The sequence below is a fragment of the Equus quagga genome, chromosome 1 (assembly GCF_021613505.1).
Source record: "Equus quagga isolate Etosha38 chromosome 1, UCLA_HA_Equagga_1.0, whole genome shotgun sequence".
Taxonomy (NCBI): Eukaryota; Metazoa; Chordata; class Mammalia; order Perissodactyla; family Equidae; genus Equus; species Equus quagga.
The window spans coordinates 80,867,287-80,883,022 of record NC_060267.1 but is presented as its reverse complement, the minus strand read 5'-3'; the positions used below and the strand labels follow the sequence as shown (position 1 = coordinate 80,883,022).

The following is a 15,736-nucleotide window of genomic DNA, read 5'->3' as shown; positions in this document are numbered from 1 at the left end:
CAGTTAGTTTACATGTCTGTCTCCTTCCAAAACTGTGAGGTCTGCAGTGAGTTGCCTGTCTTACTCACCCTGGTATCCATGACCCAGTGCCTGGCACATAGTAGGCCTTCAGCAATATATGTGGAAAAAAGGGAAGAGAGAAGGAGAGAAGAAAGGAAGGAAAGATGGAAAGAAGGAAGGAAGGAAGGAAAATTCACTGAAGTACAAACAATGCAATGATAAATAATGAAGACCTATGGTAATTAATATAATGCTATTAAAATAAAATGCACTCTTGGCATGTTTCTTACCAACCCAAGTGGGGCTACTCAAGGAGGATTTTTCTAAGAAATCTCAAGTTTGATCCAGGTAATGGATTATGTTTTGATATAGCATAAATGAGAGAACCTAGCACTTATTGGACACTTAATTATGTTAATGTCTTAATCTGCTTGGGCTGCTATAACAAAATGCTATAGACTGGCAGTTTAATAAGAAACATTTATTTCTTACAGTTCTATAGGCGGGAAAGTCTAAGATCAAGGGCCTGGCAGATTTGGTGTCTATAAAGGCATGCTCCTGGCTTGTAGACAGCTACGTTCTTGCTGTGTGCTCATATAGCCTTTCCTTGGTGTGTGCTCATGGAAAGAAAGAGAGAGAGACAGAGAAAGAGGGAGAGAGAGAGAAAGAGAGAGAGAGGGAGAGAGAGAGAGAGGGAGATAGAGAAAGAGAGGGAGAGAGAGAGAGAGAGATTTCTTGTCTCTTCCTCTTCTTGTAAGGGCACTAATCCTATTATGGGGTCCCCACCTCCATGACCTAATCTAAACCTAATCACCTCCCAATGATCCCACCTCCTAATACTATCACATTGGGCATTAGGGTTTCAACATATGAATTTGGGGGTGACACAAACATTCAGCTAATAATAGCCAGGTTCTTGCTTAAGTACTGTTGATGCCTTTTCTCCCCTTATTTATCATCACAACAGCCCTAAAAGGTGGCTATTGGGCTTTTAACCTCACAGGCAAGAAAACTGAGTTTCGAAGAGGTTAAGACATTCCCAGAGGCAGTTCTGCACCAGAGCTACCAAAGGGACCCTAAGCCAGGAGCTTGTCTCAGTTTCTGCACTTCTCCCTGGAGAGGTGGGAGGACCCTCAAGCGTTTCAGAACTCAGTCAGAATTCCTAGATTTGAGTCCTGAGTCCGTTACTTTAGTTATGCAGCTTTGGGCAGGTCACCTAACTTTTCAATTCTAACATCTTCTAAACCTAATGGGGCAACTTTCTTTTCACTTGGAATAAGAAAGAGAATAGTTCTTTTGTTAAATGAATGAATGCCTGGCGCCTGCATTGGGCTTGGCTGTAATTTACACTCTGGGGGTCTATAGTGGACAGACAAGATCCTACTCTCCTAAAGTCTTCTTTTTAGTGGGAGAAATGGAAATAAAACCCCACGAAGACAAATTTATAAGATAATTTCAGTTAGTAAGGAATCCTATGAAGAAAACAGAAGAGGCATTTTAATTTGAGTAGTCTGGGAAAGTCCGGATTACAGGACATGAGAGCCATACAGAGATCTGGGCAAAGAATATTCTAGGTGCAGGAAAGGACAAGTGCGAAGACTGTAGGAAGAACATGACTGGCACTATGGGGGGACTGAGAACAGGGCAGGCTGCCTGATGTGTTCTGAGTAGAGAAGAGAATAGGAAGAGAAAAGAGGAAGAAAGAGGCGAGGAAATAGAGCCATCTTATCCTGTGACAGAGAAAGAATATCTCTGCACAAAAGACTGTATGTAAGTGCCAAAAATATTGTGAGATGTTATGTGCTGAAGGTGAGGTGGGAGGAAAGACTGAGGAAGATGGGGCAAAAATCAGGAAAAAAGAAGGAAGATGGCACGGGTATTCCCACATCTACACTGCCCACTCACTCTGAGGAACATTAAAACATTTCGTTTTAAAGTATAACAAGATTTTTTTTTTAAAGTATAATGAGATTGGGGGGGAAATATTCCATATGTTCAGCGTGGGTGAGTTGTGTTCAAGTGAAACTCTTGACTATTCCCTTCCTGGGTTTTGTGAGGCAAAATTTAAATGCTTGGTAATAATGGTGGCCTTATTTTCTCTCTCTCTCTCATTTTCCCAGTTTTCCTTTCTCTGTGTGTATGTGTCTCTGGGAACTATGGGGACAGAATATTCCCCCCCAGCCGGCAGCTGTATATCTTTCAAACAGTAGTTCCACAGGCCAAATCCCCCTCCAAATTATTTATGACTCCCATTGAAGCCCGCAGGATTCAGGCGCCGATCTAGGAGGTCAGCAATGGGCCTCTTTGTTGGACACAGGTCATCAGGAGACAACTCAGGCGGTGACTGCTCTGTGAACCTCCGCTGCCGTAGAAATGGTTATGTAACTTTAAACAGTAATGACATTTTGCAGAAAAGTGCTTTTTAATTGCTATGTCTTCATTATTCTCTTTCAAATTTGCCCAGGAGATTCTGCCTCAGAGACAGCTCGGCATGTTCTGACTTTCCATTTTTAAAGAGCAGCCAGTTTTGTGTTTCAGCTGCTCCCAGAAACCCCTCAACCCCTAACTTCATCTGTTTTCAGTTGCATTAAATGGGGTAGGTAATACTGCCTTTTGTATCCTTGCCAAATGGAGAAATGATTTGATGCAATTTTCTAAAAATGCTCTCCTCAAATTCCTTTTGGGCTGGGACCAAGAATAGAATATTTTATCCCCTACAAAAGGAAGAAAGAAAACGATGAGCAAGCTAGAAAAATAGGCCTGAGAGTATAGTCTATAGAGTTCCTTTAAGCAACAGAAAACCCCAATCCATAGACTCAGATGCCTATAGGGGATTGGGATCAGCTAAAAATAAATTTTGCTTTGGAAGTGAAAATGGTGATACAGATAAAATAACTCAAGAATGGCTACTCTGAAAGAATTATAGACTAGGCTTAGAAGGGACTTTACTGTTTGATTTGTTTTGCCCCACAATTTGGTACTTGTATCATACTCCGGGACTGTAGCTCTTGAGTGAGAAATCACTTAAACTCATATAGACCATTTGCTCATTAGTGTGGAGCTCACCTAGCCTTTCAGGGACTATTGCCCAAACTATACAGCTCTATGTTAGAACATCTTTCATGCATATTGACACAGGATCTGCCTTCCTGAATAGCCTCCCACCAGTGCTGGTTCCACAGACATAGAATACTAAACCCTACTTCTTGTGGAAGCTCTCCAAATGTCAGAACATTGCCTTCTGAATATTATCTCTTTCGGCTAAACACTCGCAGCTATTGTTCCTTCATTTATCCTGAAGTTTCTGTTGAAACTTTAAAAAAGTTGAATCAGAAGAGTGGCATCGTTGTCATCATCACCATCAAAAATAGGAATAAATGCATTTATTTTTTACTTGCTATGTGCCAGGAAGTGTTCTAGACAGTTTGCAGGAAATCTTTCACTTAGTCTTCTCAACAACTCTCTAATGTAAGTACTAAAAGTATCTCCATGTTAGAGAAGAGAAAATGGAGCCTTAGAGAGATAGGATAGCTTGCTTGAGATGACTTAAGTAGTAAGTACAGGAGCCTGACTCTGGTAATGCCCAGCTCCTAACTACTGTGTCATGGTTTCCTACCATAAGGCATGCTGGAGGCACAGTCTTCTTTCCCACAATGTCCCTCTGAACATAGTCTTTTTCAGCTGCCATATGAAGACAGGTTGAAATGATGGAGCTTCATTTTTTGTTTTTTGACAGATTTTATTTTTCCTTTTTCTCCCCAAAGCCCCCTCGTACACAGCTGTGTATTTTTAGTTGTGGGCCCTTCCAGTGGTGGCGTGTGGGATGCCGCCTCAGAATGGCTCGATGAGCAGTGCCATGTCCACACTCAGGATCCGAACGGGCAAAACCCCGGGGGCCACCAAAGCAGAGCTCGTGAACTTAACCACTTGGCCACAGGGCTGGCCCCTCATTAAAAAAAAAAAAAAAAAAAAAAAAATTTGAAGACAAGAAAGGGAAAGATAAAAATCTAGAAACACAACTGTGAAGTAGAAAGTGAGAGAAATGCTGAGATTATTCAGCAAATCCCTGCTAAGTAAGATTAGGGGGTGTCCTTGAAGCATGAATGAGAAAAAAGTATAATCCAAATAACACAGTTTCCCTTTACCCAGTGGGTTGTAAAACCATTACCCCCATATTCATTAGTGGCTGAACCTGGTAGCTCCAAATGAGGTGGCGAGAGATGTCCCATGTGAAGGTGCTTTAATGAATTCATTTATCCCATAGTCCTCCTCCTCTCTGGGTACCACAGGCAATAGCTTGTTATGCTGACATTTGAAAGGTACGAGAATAGTGCTTATGCCCAGATAAATCCTTCACCATCATTGGTTTTCAGGATTAAGACTTTGATTATTTAAGTATAGAGAAAGGGTCATGAGATATGGTCAAGAGGGTTCTATAACTATGGGTTAGTCACTCGCCCTCAGTGGGCTGTGACTTCATTTTTAAGCAAAGAAGAGAAAATTAAGTATCTCTGATATAATTCTAAACTGATATTTTATTTTTTATGATACATTGGTCCTATTATTTATATCATTCTTATCCTTGAAAACTACTAAAGTATCACCATTATCCACAAGATAAAGCCCAAATTCCTTAGCATATGGTAAAGTCCTTTGTACTCTGACATCTGCCCCTTTCTAAAGCTTTTTCTTCTGCAACACTGCACTCCTACCCTTCCAAATTCATTTCATTCACCAGCAACTCCCAGACACATTCTGTCTTTGTTCTTGCTGTTTCTCTCCGTAGAATGTACTTCCTGCTCTTTTTACATGATGATCTCTTATTCACTTTTCAACCAGCCAAATATCATCTCCTCTACAAAGGTTTCCTTGCCATCCAAGCAATGTTATTTGCAGTCTTCTGCTGTCTGGTTGCCTCACACGGCCATTCTGCTGTAGGTCTATAAAGCTGTGTTGTGATGATGTGTGTCCATGACTATCCCTGCTGATTATATTGTAAACTCCCCAAGGACAAGGATCATGTCTTTTTTTATCTCTGTAGACCTAGCGCCTAGCTCAGGGCTTGAGCTTCATAAATAGGGTTCATAAATATTTGAAGAAAGGAAAAAGAAAAAAATGGAAATAAGGAAAAATAAACAATAATCTTGTGCTTTCAAGAAGGGTTTTCTCCAAAAATAGGAAAAGTATATACCAGGTCTGGCTCTAGCTTCAGTCCTAATATAACAGAAGAGAGTATGCATTTCAGAGATGGCCAAGGTCATGACCTGAGAAGTTTAAGTAAAAGCGGCATAACTGGAAGCCTCGCTGATTATGCCCTGTCTGGATATAGGCAGGACCAGAGATATTTTGGTTACAATATGCAGGGAGAAAGCTAACAGTTTTGGGTTCCTACGCATCACCTTTCAGAACTGTTAATGAAACACCTTTTTTAACCTTTCTATTTCCCTTCTTGCTATTCTCAAACAGGTCTTCAGATAATCTTCCCTCAGTATCTGCAAGAGAAGTTTGTCCAGTCGGCCTTGAGCTACATCATGTGCAATGGAGAGGGGGAATATGTGTGCCAGAACAGCCAGTGTAGATGTCAGTGTGCGGAGGAGTTCCCACAGTGCAACTGCCCCATCACCGACATCCAGATCATGGAGTACACGCTGGCCAACATGGCCAAGTCTTGGGCCGAAGCTTATAAGGACCTGGAGAATTCAGGTAGAGAGCCTAACTGAGTACTACTGCATGAATGGCCCTGAGCCAAGTCTAGAAAAGGAACCTGTCTCTCTGGAATTGGGACTTCTAAGAGGGGATATTCAGTGACCTCCAACTCTTTCCCTTTGGAGGGTCCAGAGCCAGGTCTATTAGCTGGCATGGAGTAGGCACTCAATGAATCTCCACTGAATGGAATCATGAATAGGATAATCAAGTTTGTGGTCCTATGATGTATTGTCTCTCTTGTACTCAGAAGACAGAGGAAGTAATGCCACATAGCACATAGGAAGCCTCTGGAGAGTGGAGAGTCAAAGGTAGTTGTGTTGATTCCTGAGTCTGTATGTGTGTATGTGTGTGTGTTTGTCTGTCTGTCTCTCTAAATAAACAAGCACATATATATTTGTTAATATGTATTTGTGTATGCGTATAGATATAGATATAGATATCCAAAGAATTCATCGACTGTCAAAGCTGTAAGTCACTTTTCAGGTAAATTAGCTATTTCCTGATTTTCATGGTTAAGAAAAATGAATTTCAGGGGAAGAAAGTGAGTCACCCAAGGCCATAAAGTGGGTAAAGTACAAAGTTGGATCCCTGTCTTCATGGATCTCCTAGTTAATGGCAAAGCCAAGGATTAATCAGATAACCATGCACATAAATGTGATGTTTTAATCATATGTGTGTAAAGAATGAGAAGCTACTGTGAGCAAATCATATAGAGTTGGAGGTTGATGTGATTAGGAGAGTCAGGAGAGGCCACCTTGAGGAAGAGCACAAGTCTAACATCTGACTTTGGTGCAGAGATCAGATGGTGAGTGAGGGTAGACCAGTGGGAGGCCATCACAAGGCACCTAGGAGAGAGGTGACTGTGATGTGGGTTAGGATAATGGCAGAGGTAGTGCAAATGGGAAACGTGCAGAGATGCCGAGGTATTTAGGAGGAAAAAGTAGCAGAGTGTGATGTTAAACTGGCTATGAGAGTTGAAGGAAAGAGTATTGAGATGCTATCCAAGAACTTCTTTTTGGTATGTTTGTTAGACAATTTGATGGATGTTGGTACCATTCACTGAGCTAGAACGCCCTAGAAGGTTTGGAAAGAAGACAGTGTACTCCGTTTTGGACATGAAAAAGTTGGGAATCCTTTAGACTGCCAAGAAGAGATGCCAAGTAGATACTTGCATATAATGTGCTCAGATATCTGTTAAATAAATGGACATATGTATAGAGTATTACTGTTTTTAAAACAACTTTATATTCCTTAAATCTATTATAACAACTACATTAGAGTAAGTGGTGATATTCCTGTATTATAGACAAGGGAGGGTGCCAAGACCCAGCATCTTCCCCAGGGTTACATAGTTAGTAAATTACAGTCAGTAATGGAATCCCTGATTCCAAATCCAATGCCCATAGCAGCTTTTTTAACTTATTAATTCTACTTTACCACCCCCTTCCAGGCCTCAGTTCCCTCATCTGATAAATGAGAGGACATGTTTGTGTTTTTAATATTTGAATTTATTTAAATCTTTAGCCAAGAAACCCTTTGATCAAACAAAATCGTACCTTGGAGCGAGCGTGTACCACAGATAAAAGCTGAGCTCTATTGAGCTATGTTTGAAAACCACCGGTTTCCATGAACTCCAGGCCCCCAACCAGCTCTGGGAGCACATGATTCATCAGTGATTCTGCTCTCACAGGGTCATGCGGCTCAGCGGCTGTGGACGCCTTATGAACCTGCACCCATTAGTCCATTTAAAATCCTGGAAATTCATAAAAGAGAGAGCTTCGTGATGGAAATGTATTATGATGATGATTTGGCCTCAAACAAAAGAAGCATTTGGTAAAATGCTTTTGCAAAGAGATTCTACTGATTGCTAAAAAGCAGAGGGGAAGGGAGGCTGTGTGCACAAGCAGTAGGGATCTTTAGTATATAATCCTTATTCCCGAGGAAGAGAAAGCACTTTGAGTAGATGAGTGGGTGAGTGAGGAAACACGGAAAGCAGAGATGCTGCCGAGTAAGCTGAAGAGGCCACGGAAATGATTTATGTGTCATGCTTTCTCCCATAAGAGCATACATTTGCTCTAGATATCCACTATGTACCTATTTGAAAAGGTTTTATCCATTAAGACAAACCCATCCTGCATCCATGTATATGTGGCTTGTGCATGTGCATTTTTCTTCTTTTCTTTTTCAACCTGTAACCTTAACGACTCAGTACCAGGTAATCTGGAGAGATTCGTGACCAGCCAAAGGTAAAAGCCATTCACTCCTTGTTGGCTCTGGAGTGTCGCTGGACAAATAGGACCTAGTGGAGCAGGCCCTGTGGCTAAGTGGTTAAGCTCATGTGCTCTGCTTTGACGGCCTGGGGTTTGCTGGTTTGGATCCTGGGTGCAGATCTAAACTCATCAAGCCATGCTGTGGCAGTGCCCCACATAGAAGACCTAGAATGACCTACAACTAGGATATATAACTAGGTACTGGGGCTTTGCGGAGAAAGGAAACATAGGGCCTAGTTTACTCACCCAGATGGGGGTCTACACTTCTTTATTGGGAGGGAACCCTTCTAATTTTAATCAAGAAAGTTAACTCGTTTTAACTTTTAAATTATACTTTCTTATCTGACCCAAATTTGAGTTCATTGAAAGGACTGTTATCTTCTTCAAAGTCAGAAGAGCCTCCTACAAGAGGAGCTGCATGTCTTCCACAGGAGGAGATTGGGGCTGGCCAAAGCTGCAGAGTCATCAGGGCCAGTGTGCTGCCTCCAGCCAGCTCACTGAGTAAACCAGTCAGCGCAGTCATGTGTTATCCTTTCAATCCTAGGCTACCATCCATTGAGCACCTTCTGTATACTGGGAACTATTCAGGCAGGTGCAGTCCTATGTCCCCCTCTCAACTTTCGGATTAGATGCTATTATACCTATTTCACAAAAGGGGGAACTGAGGCATTGAGAGAAAAAACCTATCACACAGCTGTTCAGTGGTTGAAACACAATTTGAACTCATGTGCGTCTGACTGTCTATAATGAAGTACCTGAGGTTTTCTAGGAGTCAGAGACTCCTGTTTCCAGCACCTTTTATTTCTTTCTTTCTCCCAACACACTGATCCTCTTTATGTGTTGAGAGTAAGTATAGTAGGCGAAGTACGAGCATAGGATTCAGAGCCAGTCTAGAGTCCTAATTCTACCATTCACTGGCTGTGTGACCTTGGGAAGTTAATTAACTTCTCTGTGCCCTAGTTTCTATACAAGGAGGCACTAAAAGTACTCACCTTGTAGGTTTGCTATAAATTCATTTGTATGTATTAAGTGTTGAAGAATGAGTCTAGTGCTTATCAAGAGCTATGTAAGCATTTTTCTTTTACTAGAATGAATGCCTAATGTACCTGAAATTTCCTTGTAGTTTTTATAACATGAAGTGAAAGGCTTAAGCTGCATATGTGTGTGTATGTGTGTGTGTGTGTGTGTGTGCGCGCGTATACATATTTAATCCAACCATTTAGGCTTTCTTTCGTGCAAAATGATCAAGGCTTTAATTCTGTAATTTTCCAAACAGTTGTAGGGGAGCCTGTCAGGGGGATATGTATTAGATCAGAAAACAACAGCTCGGGTTTTAGTCCTGCCTCTTGTCACTCACGGGCTATTCTACCTTCAGAAAATTCTTTTTCCACTTTGGGCTTCAGTTTCCCTATACGTGGAACAAGAAAGCTGACCTAGATAATTTCCAAGGCTGTGTCAAGTTGTAGCACATGCTGAAACTCAGCATCACAACCTGAGGCAGAAACCTTCACCCAGGAGACCCACGAGTTGGTCCCCATCTCTTAAACTGGAGTTTCCCAAAATGTGGCATGACATAAGCTGGTGCACACATACAACTTCAAATAAGACTGGGTCACACAGTGGGGAGGTTGATCCATTTCAGTTCTCTGTCAAACCTGCAGATTACATTAAAAAGAACACTTCAGTTGGTGCTAAGATGCGTTCAACACCTCTCTATCACGCGCTTCTCTCCTATATTTCAAAGTGAGAGCAGGCCCAGGGGTTTGATCATTGAACAGGCAACAATATCTGGCTAGAATTTATTACTATTGTTTCTATCATACTTACTTTTACAGCTCCCATTCTCCTGAAGTTATGTGATAGTCGTTTTCTATGTAGAATTGAAGGAAAATTTGGTTTAATTGATTCTAAGTAAATATACATACAAGTATATGTGAATATCATTAGCAAGTTGGTGTACACATGACAGAAGTTTGAGGATCCCTGTCTTCAACAAGATCACAAGATGCAGGTCCGGTCCTGAGGTAGCCAAGTAAAAGAACCTTCACTGCAAACACAACGGTGTTTGCACTGCCTAGTAAGAGCAGAGCAGGCGAGTGCCCTGTTCTATGGGCCTTGAACAAGTTAGTTTTATTTGCAAGGCTGCTTTATCAGCAGGTGGGGCTGAGCATTTGGGGCAACTTCAGATTGGGGCTGTCATGCTCAGCCCTTCTCTCTTGGCCTTGTCTCTTGCTAGATGAGTTTAAATCGTTCATGAAGCGTCTCCCCAGCAACCACTTCCTGACCATCGGGAGCATCCATCAGCACTGGGGCAACGACTGGGACCTGCAGAACCGCTACAAGCTCCTGCAGAGCGCCACTGAGGCCCAAAGACAAAAGATCCAACGCACCGCCCGCAAGCTCTTCGGCCTCAGTGTCCGCTGCCGCCATAATCCCAACCACCAGCTGCCTAGAGAGAGGTAAGTGCTGCCACCAGCTACCACCTCTGCAGGCTCGGACCTGGGACTAGCTTGCGTTCACTTGTTGCAGAGGGAAATGCAATGAGGATGATGCATTTTGAGGTGGTAAGCAAGGCCTTGTGTGGTCCAGACCAACAGTTTTCTGGATCATCTCTGGCTTCTCCCGTAATGGCTCCGGCTGCACTGGATTTATCAATGTTTCCTGAACATATCCGGGACTTTCAGCCTCTGAGTTCTGTCTGATCCATCTGAGAAGAGGAGCTAACAATAGCCCTGACTGCTATATGACATTTTCTGGTTGCTTAAAATGTATTATCTATTTAATTAAAATTATTTGGCAAGGCAGATTTTGGTTTCCCTATCTTAGTGGTAAAGAAACTGGGTTAACTGATTAATCAATCAACTATTTACTGAGGGCCTTTGATCAGGGCCTGGAGTATACTGAAGTAAAGGGACACCTACCATGAAAAATTTAAGGAGGCACTCCCTCAGCAGATCAAGTGAGTGTGGGGTCCTCACCTGAGAATGAGATCCCCCTTAAATGCCTAGCTGGTTGCTTGCCCTGCCCCTAGTCCCAGCCCTGCCCTTGATGTAGGAGGTGTTGTGATGGATGGCAGAGAATACAGGGGTGAACAAGAGACAGGGCCTGTGCTTTCACAGAACTTAGGGTTTATTTACCGTCTCAGGAACCCACAGGGAAACGGCCAGAATTCAAATTCAGGTCTTTCAGACTCCTTTCTCCCAGGGTACTTTTGGGCTGCGTCTGAGAGTTTTCTGTAGTGACGCCTCTTGGGTTTCCATGAGGGTATCACAGGAGAGCAAGAAAGCAGACTTGGGGGCTCTCCACCCTGCTTTAGCCAGAACAGCTATGCTTTCATCCATTTCGTATTTGGGGGTTCTGCATTCAATTTTATTCAAAGAAAACGTATCTACCCTTAAAAAGACTAAGTCCCATTCACTTAGATTTTATGTCAGCCACATGCTTATATACATGATTGTTACCCCCGTTGTTCAAACCAGAAGACTGAAGCTTAGAGAGTCAAGCAATCGGTGCAAAACTAAAGGCAAAACTACAGGATAAGTCAGTGGTTCACAACTGGAGGTGATTTTGTCCCCAGGGAATATTTAGAAATGTCTGAAGACATTTTTGACTGTCATAACTGATGTGAAGGTGCTATTGAAGAAATAGAAGAATGATCTGTACCCCAAATCAATGGTGCTGAGGTTTAGAGACCCTGATGTACGAAGAGACAAGATGCCTCCTGACTCTATGATGCTGAATACTGTGTTCTCAATCCCACTGCTCTACAGCACTCAACATTTAAAAACCCCTGTAGTCTTCTAAGCAGTCTCCCTCCAACCCAACCATCCCCCATCCACGCACTCATTCCCCTCTCATTTTTCTAGCCTCCTATCAAATGCTGCCTCCTTCATGAAGTCTTTCCTGATTGCCCTGGACAATAGGTCCCATTAATCTAAAACCCCTGTCTCAGTCAGCATATTTTCCTCTCTTTTCCCCATTGTGAAACATTCTCCTTGTATCCTTTCCACGCTTGTCTCTGTCTTCCCCATTTCCTCCAACTCTGAGCCCACTGCTTTGAACCTAGTTTGTGATAATTATTTTGTGAATCATCTAGAATTTCTTCTCATGGTTGCTTACTTGGTGCAATTCTGCAGAACCAGGGACTAGGAAAGAGGTCCAGTCAGAAAATGGCTGACTTGTCATCTGCCACAGATTCCCAGACTGCCACCAAGAGTGAGTGTCTGAAGTAGATTCCATTTAGATCCCTTAAGCGTCTGTCCTGTGACCTGTATCGGCCATTGGTGGAGATTCAGAAATGAGCACAGGAAATAGTGCTGTGAAAGATGTCTTTTGGAGAAGGATTTACGTTGGCAATCAGGAAAAGCTCACCATACATATATATTAACCTGCTGGGCTGCCAGAGCAAAGTACCACAGACAACAGAAATTTGTTTTCTCACAGTTCCAGAGGCTGGAAGTCTGAGAGATTGAGGTGTACACAGGTTTGATTTCTTCTGAGGCCTCTCTCCTTGCCCTGTAGATGACCGTCTTCTCCCTGTGTCTTCGCATGGCCTTTCCTCTGTTCCTGTCTGTCTCCTAATCTCCTCTTCTCGTAAGGACACCAGTCCTATTGGGTTAGGGCTCACCTCAATGACCTCATTTTAACTTAGTTACCTCTTTAAAGACTCCATCTCCAAATAGAGGCACTTTCTGAGGTAGTAGGGGTGAGTACTTGAACATATTATTTTTGAGGGGATATAATTCAGACTACACACCATAAAAGGTTCCTTTTGACTTGATCTTTAGTCGAGAAACTGTGCATCCCCAGGACTGACCACACTGGAAGCAAATCCGGTGGTGAAGGGTAACATTTAACCATTACCAGACTTTAAACAGATATATCTGTCAATTTAGCTAGTTGTCACCGCAGAGAATGAAGTGGAGCATCCAAAGGCCCAAAGACCCTGGGTAGACACATTAAAGGAGAGAAGAATGTCCAGGGTGCACAGCACAGAGCCCTGTCAGGCGTGCCAGGTCTGGGGAAGGCTCAGGAGGGCTCCAGAAGGAGACTAGGTGGACAGGCATTAGAAGGGAGGAAAGAGGGACAAAATGGGATAATGAGAGGATAACTGAACAGAATCATGGGGCTGGATTTGAGATCATGCCCTACCTTTAGCGGCTGTGTGACCTTTAGCAAATCGCTTCACTATTCTGAATGCAGATGTCCACATCTGTAAGTTTTTCTTCCTGTGAAAGCTGTCAGGTATAGACAGCTAGAAATGTCCTGCTACCACCAAGACTTTCAAAGAAAGAGCTCATAGTGTTGCCTTCTCTCCTCCCAAGAAGACAAAACTTGCTCTAATCATAACATCCCTCCTCCACTCACCTGGAGAGGATGTCTAGAATTCCACTTTGTTGAGTCATTCAATTATGTTCATTTAACGGACATTGAATGCTGGGTACCGGGGAGGTGGGATGCAGGGCACAGAAACTCAGCTTTGTGCTGATTCCCCTGAAGGCTTCCCAGGAGAGCTGAACCTCCTTGCTGGCTGTGGGCTGCCTCCTGACATCAGAACCAGAGGCTTTAATGAGCGTCTCTCACACCACCAGGCAGGGCAACTCCCTGCCACAGAGCAGTGTCAGACAGAGGTACTAACACTGGGGACCTTGGGCTACCTGAGCTAAGCAAGCTGGAATTTGTCAATGAACTGATTGCTCGGCTGCAATTGTCTGTTTGCCAGCCTCCATGGGGGATGAATCCATCAAGCACGTGCCATCAGTACCACCTTCGTCACAGGGATTTTTACTTGTGTCACAGAGGGGTGGCGTTGTTGAGGCAAGGTGAGAGAGGGAAACAGCATGGGGTTTTACATACATACAGACTGGGTCCAAATCCTGGCTTTATGTAAGTCCCTGCACCTCATTTGCAGCATGGGATAATGAAACTTGCCTTCAGGTTAAGTATGAGGATTAAGATTTTAAAATTTAGTTAGCCTAGTCAAGTGCCTGACTCAGTTGAAAAAGAGAGAGAGAGAGCTGTCACTTAGTACATGTATTCTAAAGGTCATGAACTGTTCTAAGCATCTTCTTCTTCTTCTATTGTTTTTTGGTGAAGAAGGCTGGCCCTGAGTTAACATATGTTGCCAGTCTTCCTCTTTTTGCTTGAGGAAGATTGTTGCTGAGCTAAGATTTGTGCCAATCTTCATCTAGTTGGTATGTGGGACACCACCACAACATGGCTTGATGAGCGGTATGTAGGTCTGTGCCCAGGGTTTGAATCCATGAACCCCAGGCTGCCGAAGCAGAGCAAACAAACTTAACCACTATGCCACTGGGCCAGCCCCCTTAAGCATCTTCTATAAATTAATTCACTTCCTCCTCTCTGCAACCTTATAAACTAGGTACTCTTAATAACTTATTATTCCTATCTTATGGATAAAGGAACTGAGACACAGAGAGTTTACTAATGTACCCAAGGTCCATAAATATTATTTTATTGTTACTTCAAAGAGATGTTTACCTATAAAATTTAGGGAGAGGTCAAATATAGATCATTGGAACTTGGTTTTGAGGTATGTTGGAACCTTAATATTGGCGTGGAAGGCAAAAAGGGTGTTCTGGTTATTAAGTGATGCCAAAAAGTTCACCCCAAGACTTAACGGCTCAAAACAACACTTTATTATCATCTCTCACGATTCAGTAGGTTGACTGGGCACAGCTGGGTTTCTCTCAGGTTGGCTGGAGCTGGCGTCACTGGGGGGCTTGAATGGACTGTATGTCCATCCTGGCTCACTCCCAGAGCTGGTGGTTGATCCTGGCTGTCAGCTGGGAGCTCAGCTGGGGCTGCCAACCAGAGTGCCTACACGTGCCCTCTCCATGTTGCCTGGGCTTCTCGCAGCAAGGCAGATCCCGAGACTAAAAAGAAGCTGCAAGATGTCTTACAACTTGGCCTTGGAAGTCAGAGAGTGTGACTTCCACCATATTGTTTGGCGAAAAGCTCAGCCCAGATTTAAGGGGGTGAATACTGAGAGGTGTGGTTCACGAGGGGCGCTCTAGTGGGGCACCAGGGGCAGAGGAAATCTTTTTTAGACATTGGTACAACAGAATAAATTAAATATAATTGGAAGAAGAGGTGACTATCCTATATGTAGGGTGAATAAGATTAGTAATAAAAACAATCACAAAGCAATAACAACCACTTACTGAGCAGCTATTAGACAAGGCAATAGAGCTAAGTATAGAGATTCTGGAATCAGACTGCCAATTTCAAGTCCAAGCTTTGTCATCCACTTACACGGCAACCCTGGGAAGTTACTAACATCTTTGGGCCTCAATTTCCTCAACTGTAAAATGGGGCTAATAATAGTGCCTACCTCATAACATTGTTTTAGGATTAAATGCTTTAACCCACATAACATGCTTAGAACAGTGCCTGGCACGTGGAAAATACTCAATACATGTTAGCTGTTTTTCTTCTTATTGTTATTTTTACCAGGCACTGATATTTTGTGTATAAATTGCTTAGCCCTTGGTAATACTCAATGACTCTGAGTGTCGATGATGATGACGTATATTTTTTCACCTAATCCTTACACTACTTCTGTGAAGTTGATGCTGTTAGATTTGTTTTATAGATGAGGGAACTGATGAGGCAGATATGTAATTACCTTTGTTCAACGTCACATCGCAGGTAAGTGGCAGGGTGAGAATTGTCTTGCCGACTCCATCAGTGAGCTTGATGGTCAAGAGCCCTTTGCAGGCTCTGAGCAGTCTATAGCA

General features: G+C 43.0%; 1 protein-coding gene across 1 annotated transcript in view; it reads left to right on the top strand.

Annotated features, from left to right (window-relative positions):
- The window catches only part of BRINP1 (BMP/retinoic acid inducible neural specific 1), a 170,471-nt gene that overhangs the window by 133,428 nt on the left and 21,307 nt on the right, over positions 1 to 15,736 (top strand). The window contains exons 6-7 of the mRNA XM_046638052.1: positions 5,467 to 5,703; positions 10,213 to 10,435. Of these exons, the coding sequence (XP_046494008.1) occupies positions 5,467 to 5,703; positions 10,213 to 10,435 (460 nt within the window). The remainder of the gene's footprint in view (positions 1 to 5,466; positions 5,704 to 10,212; positions 10,436 to 15,736) is intronic.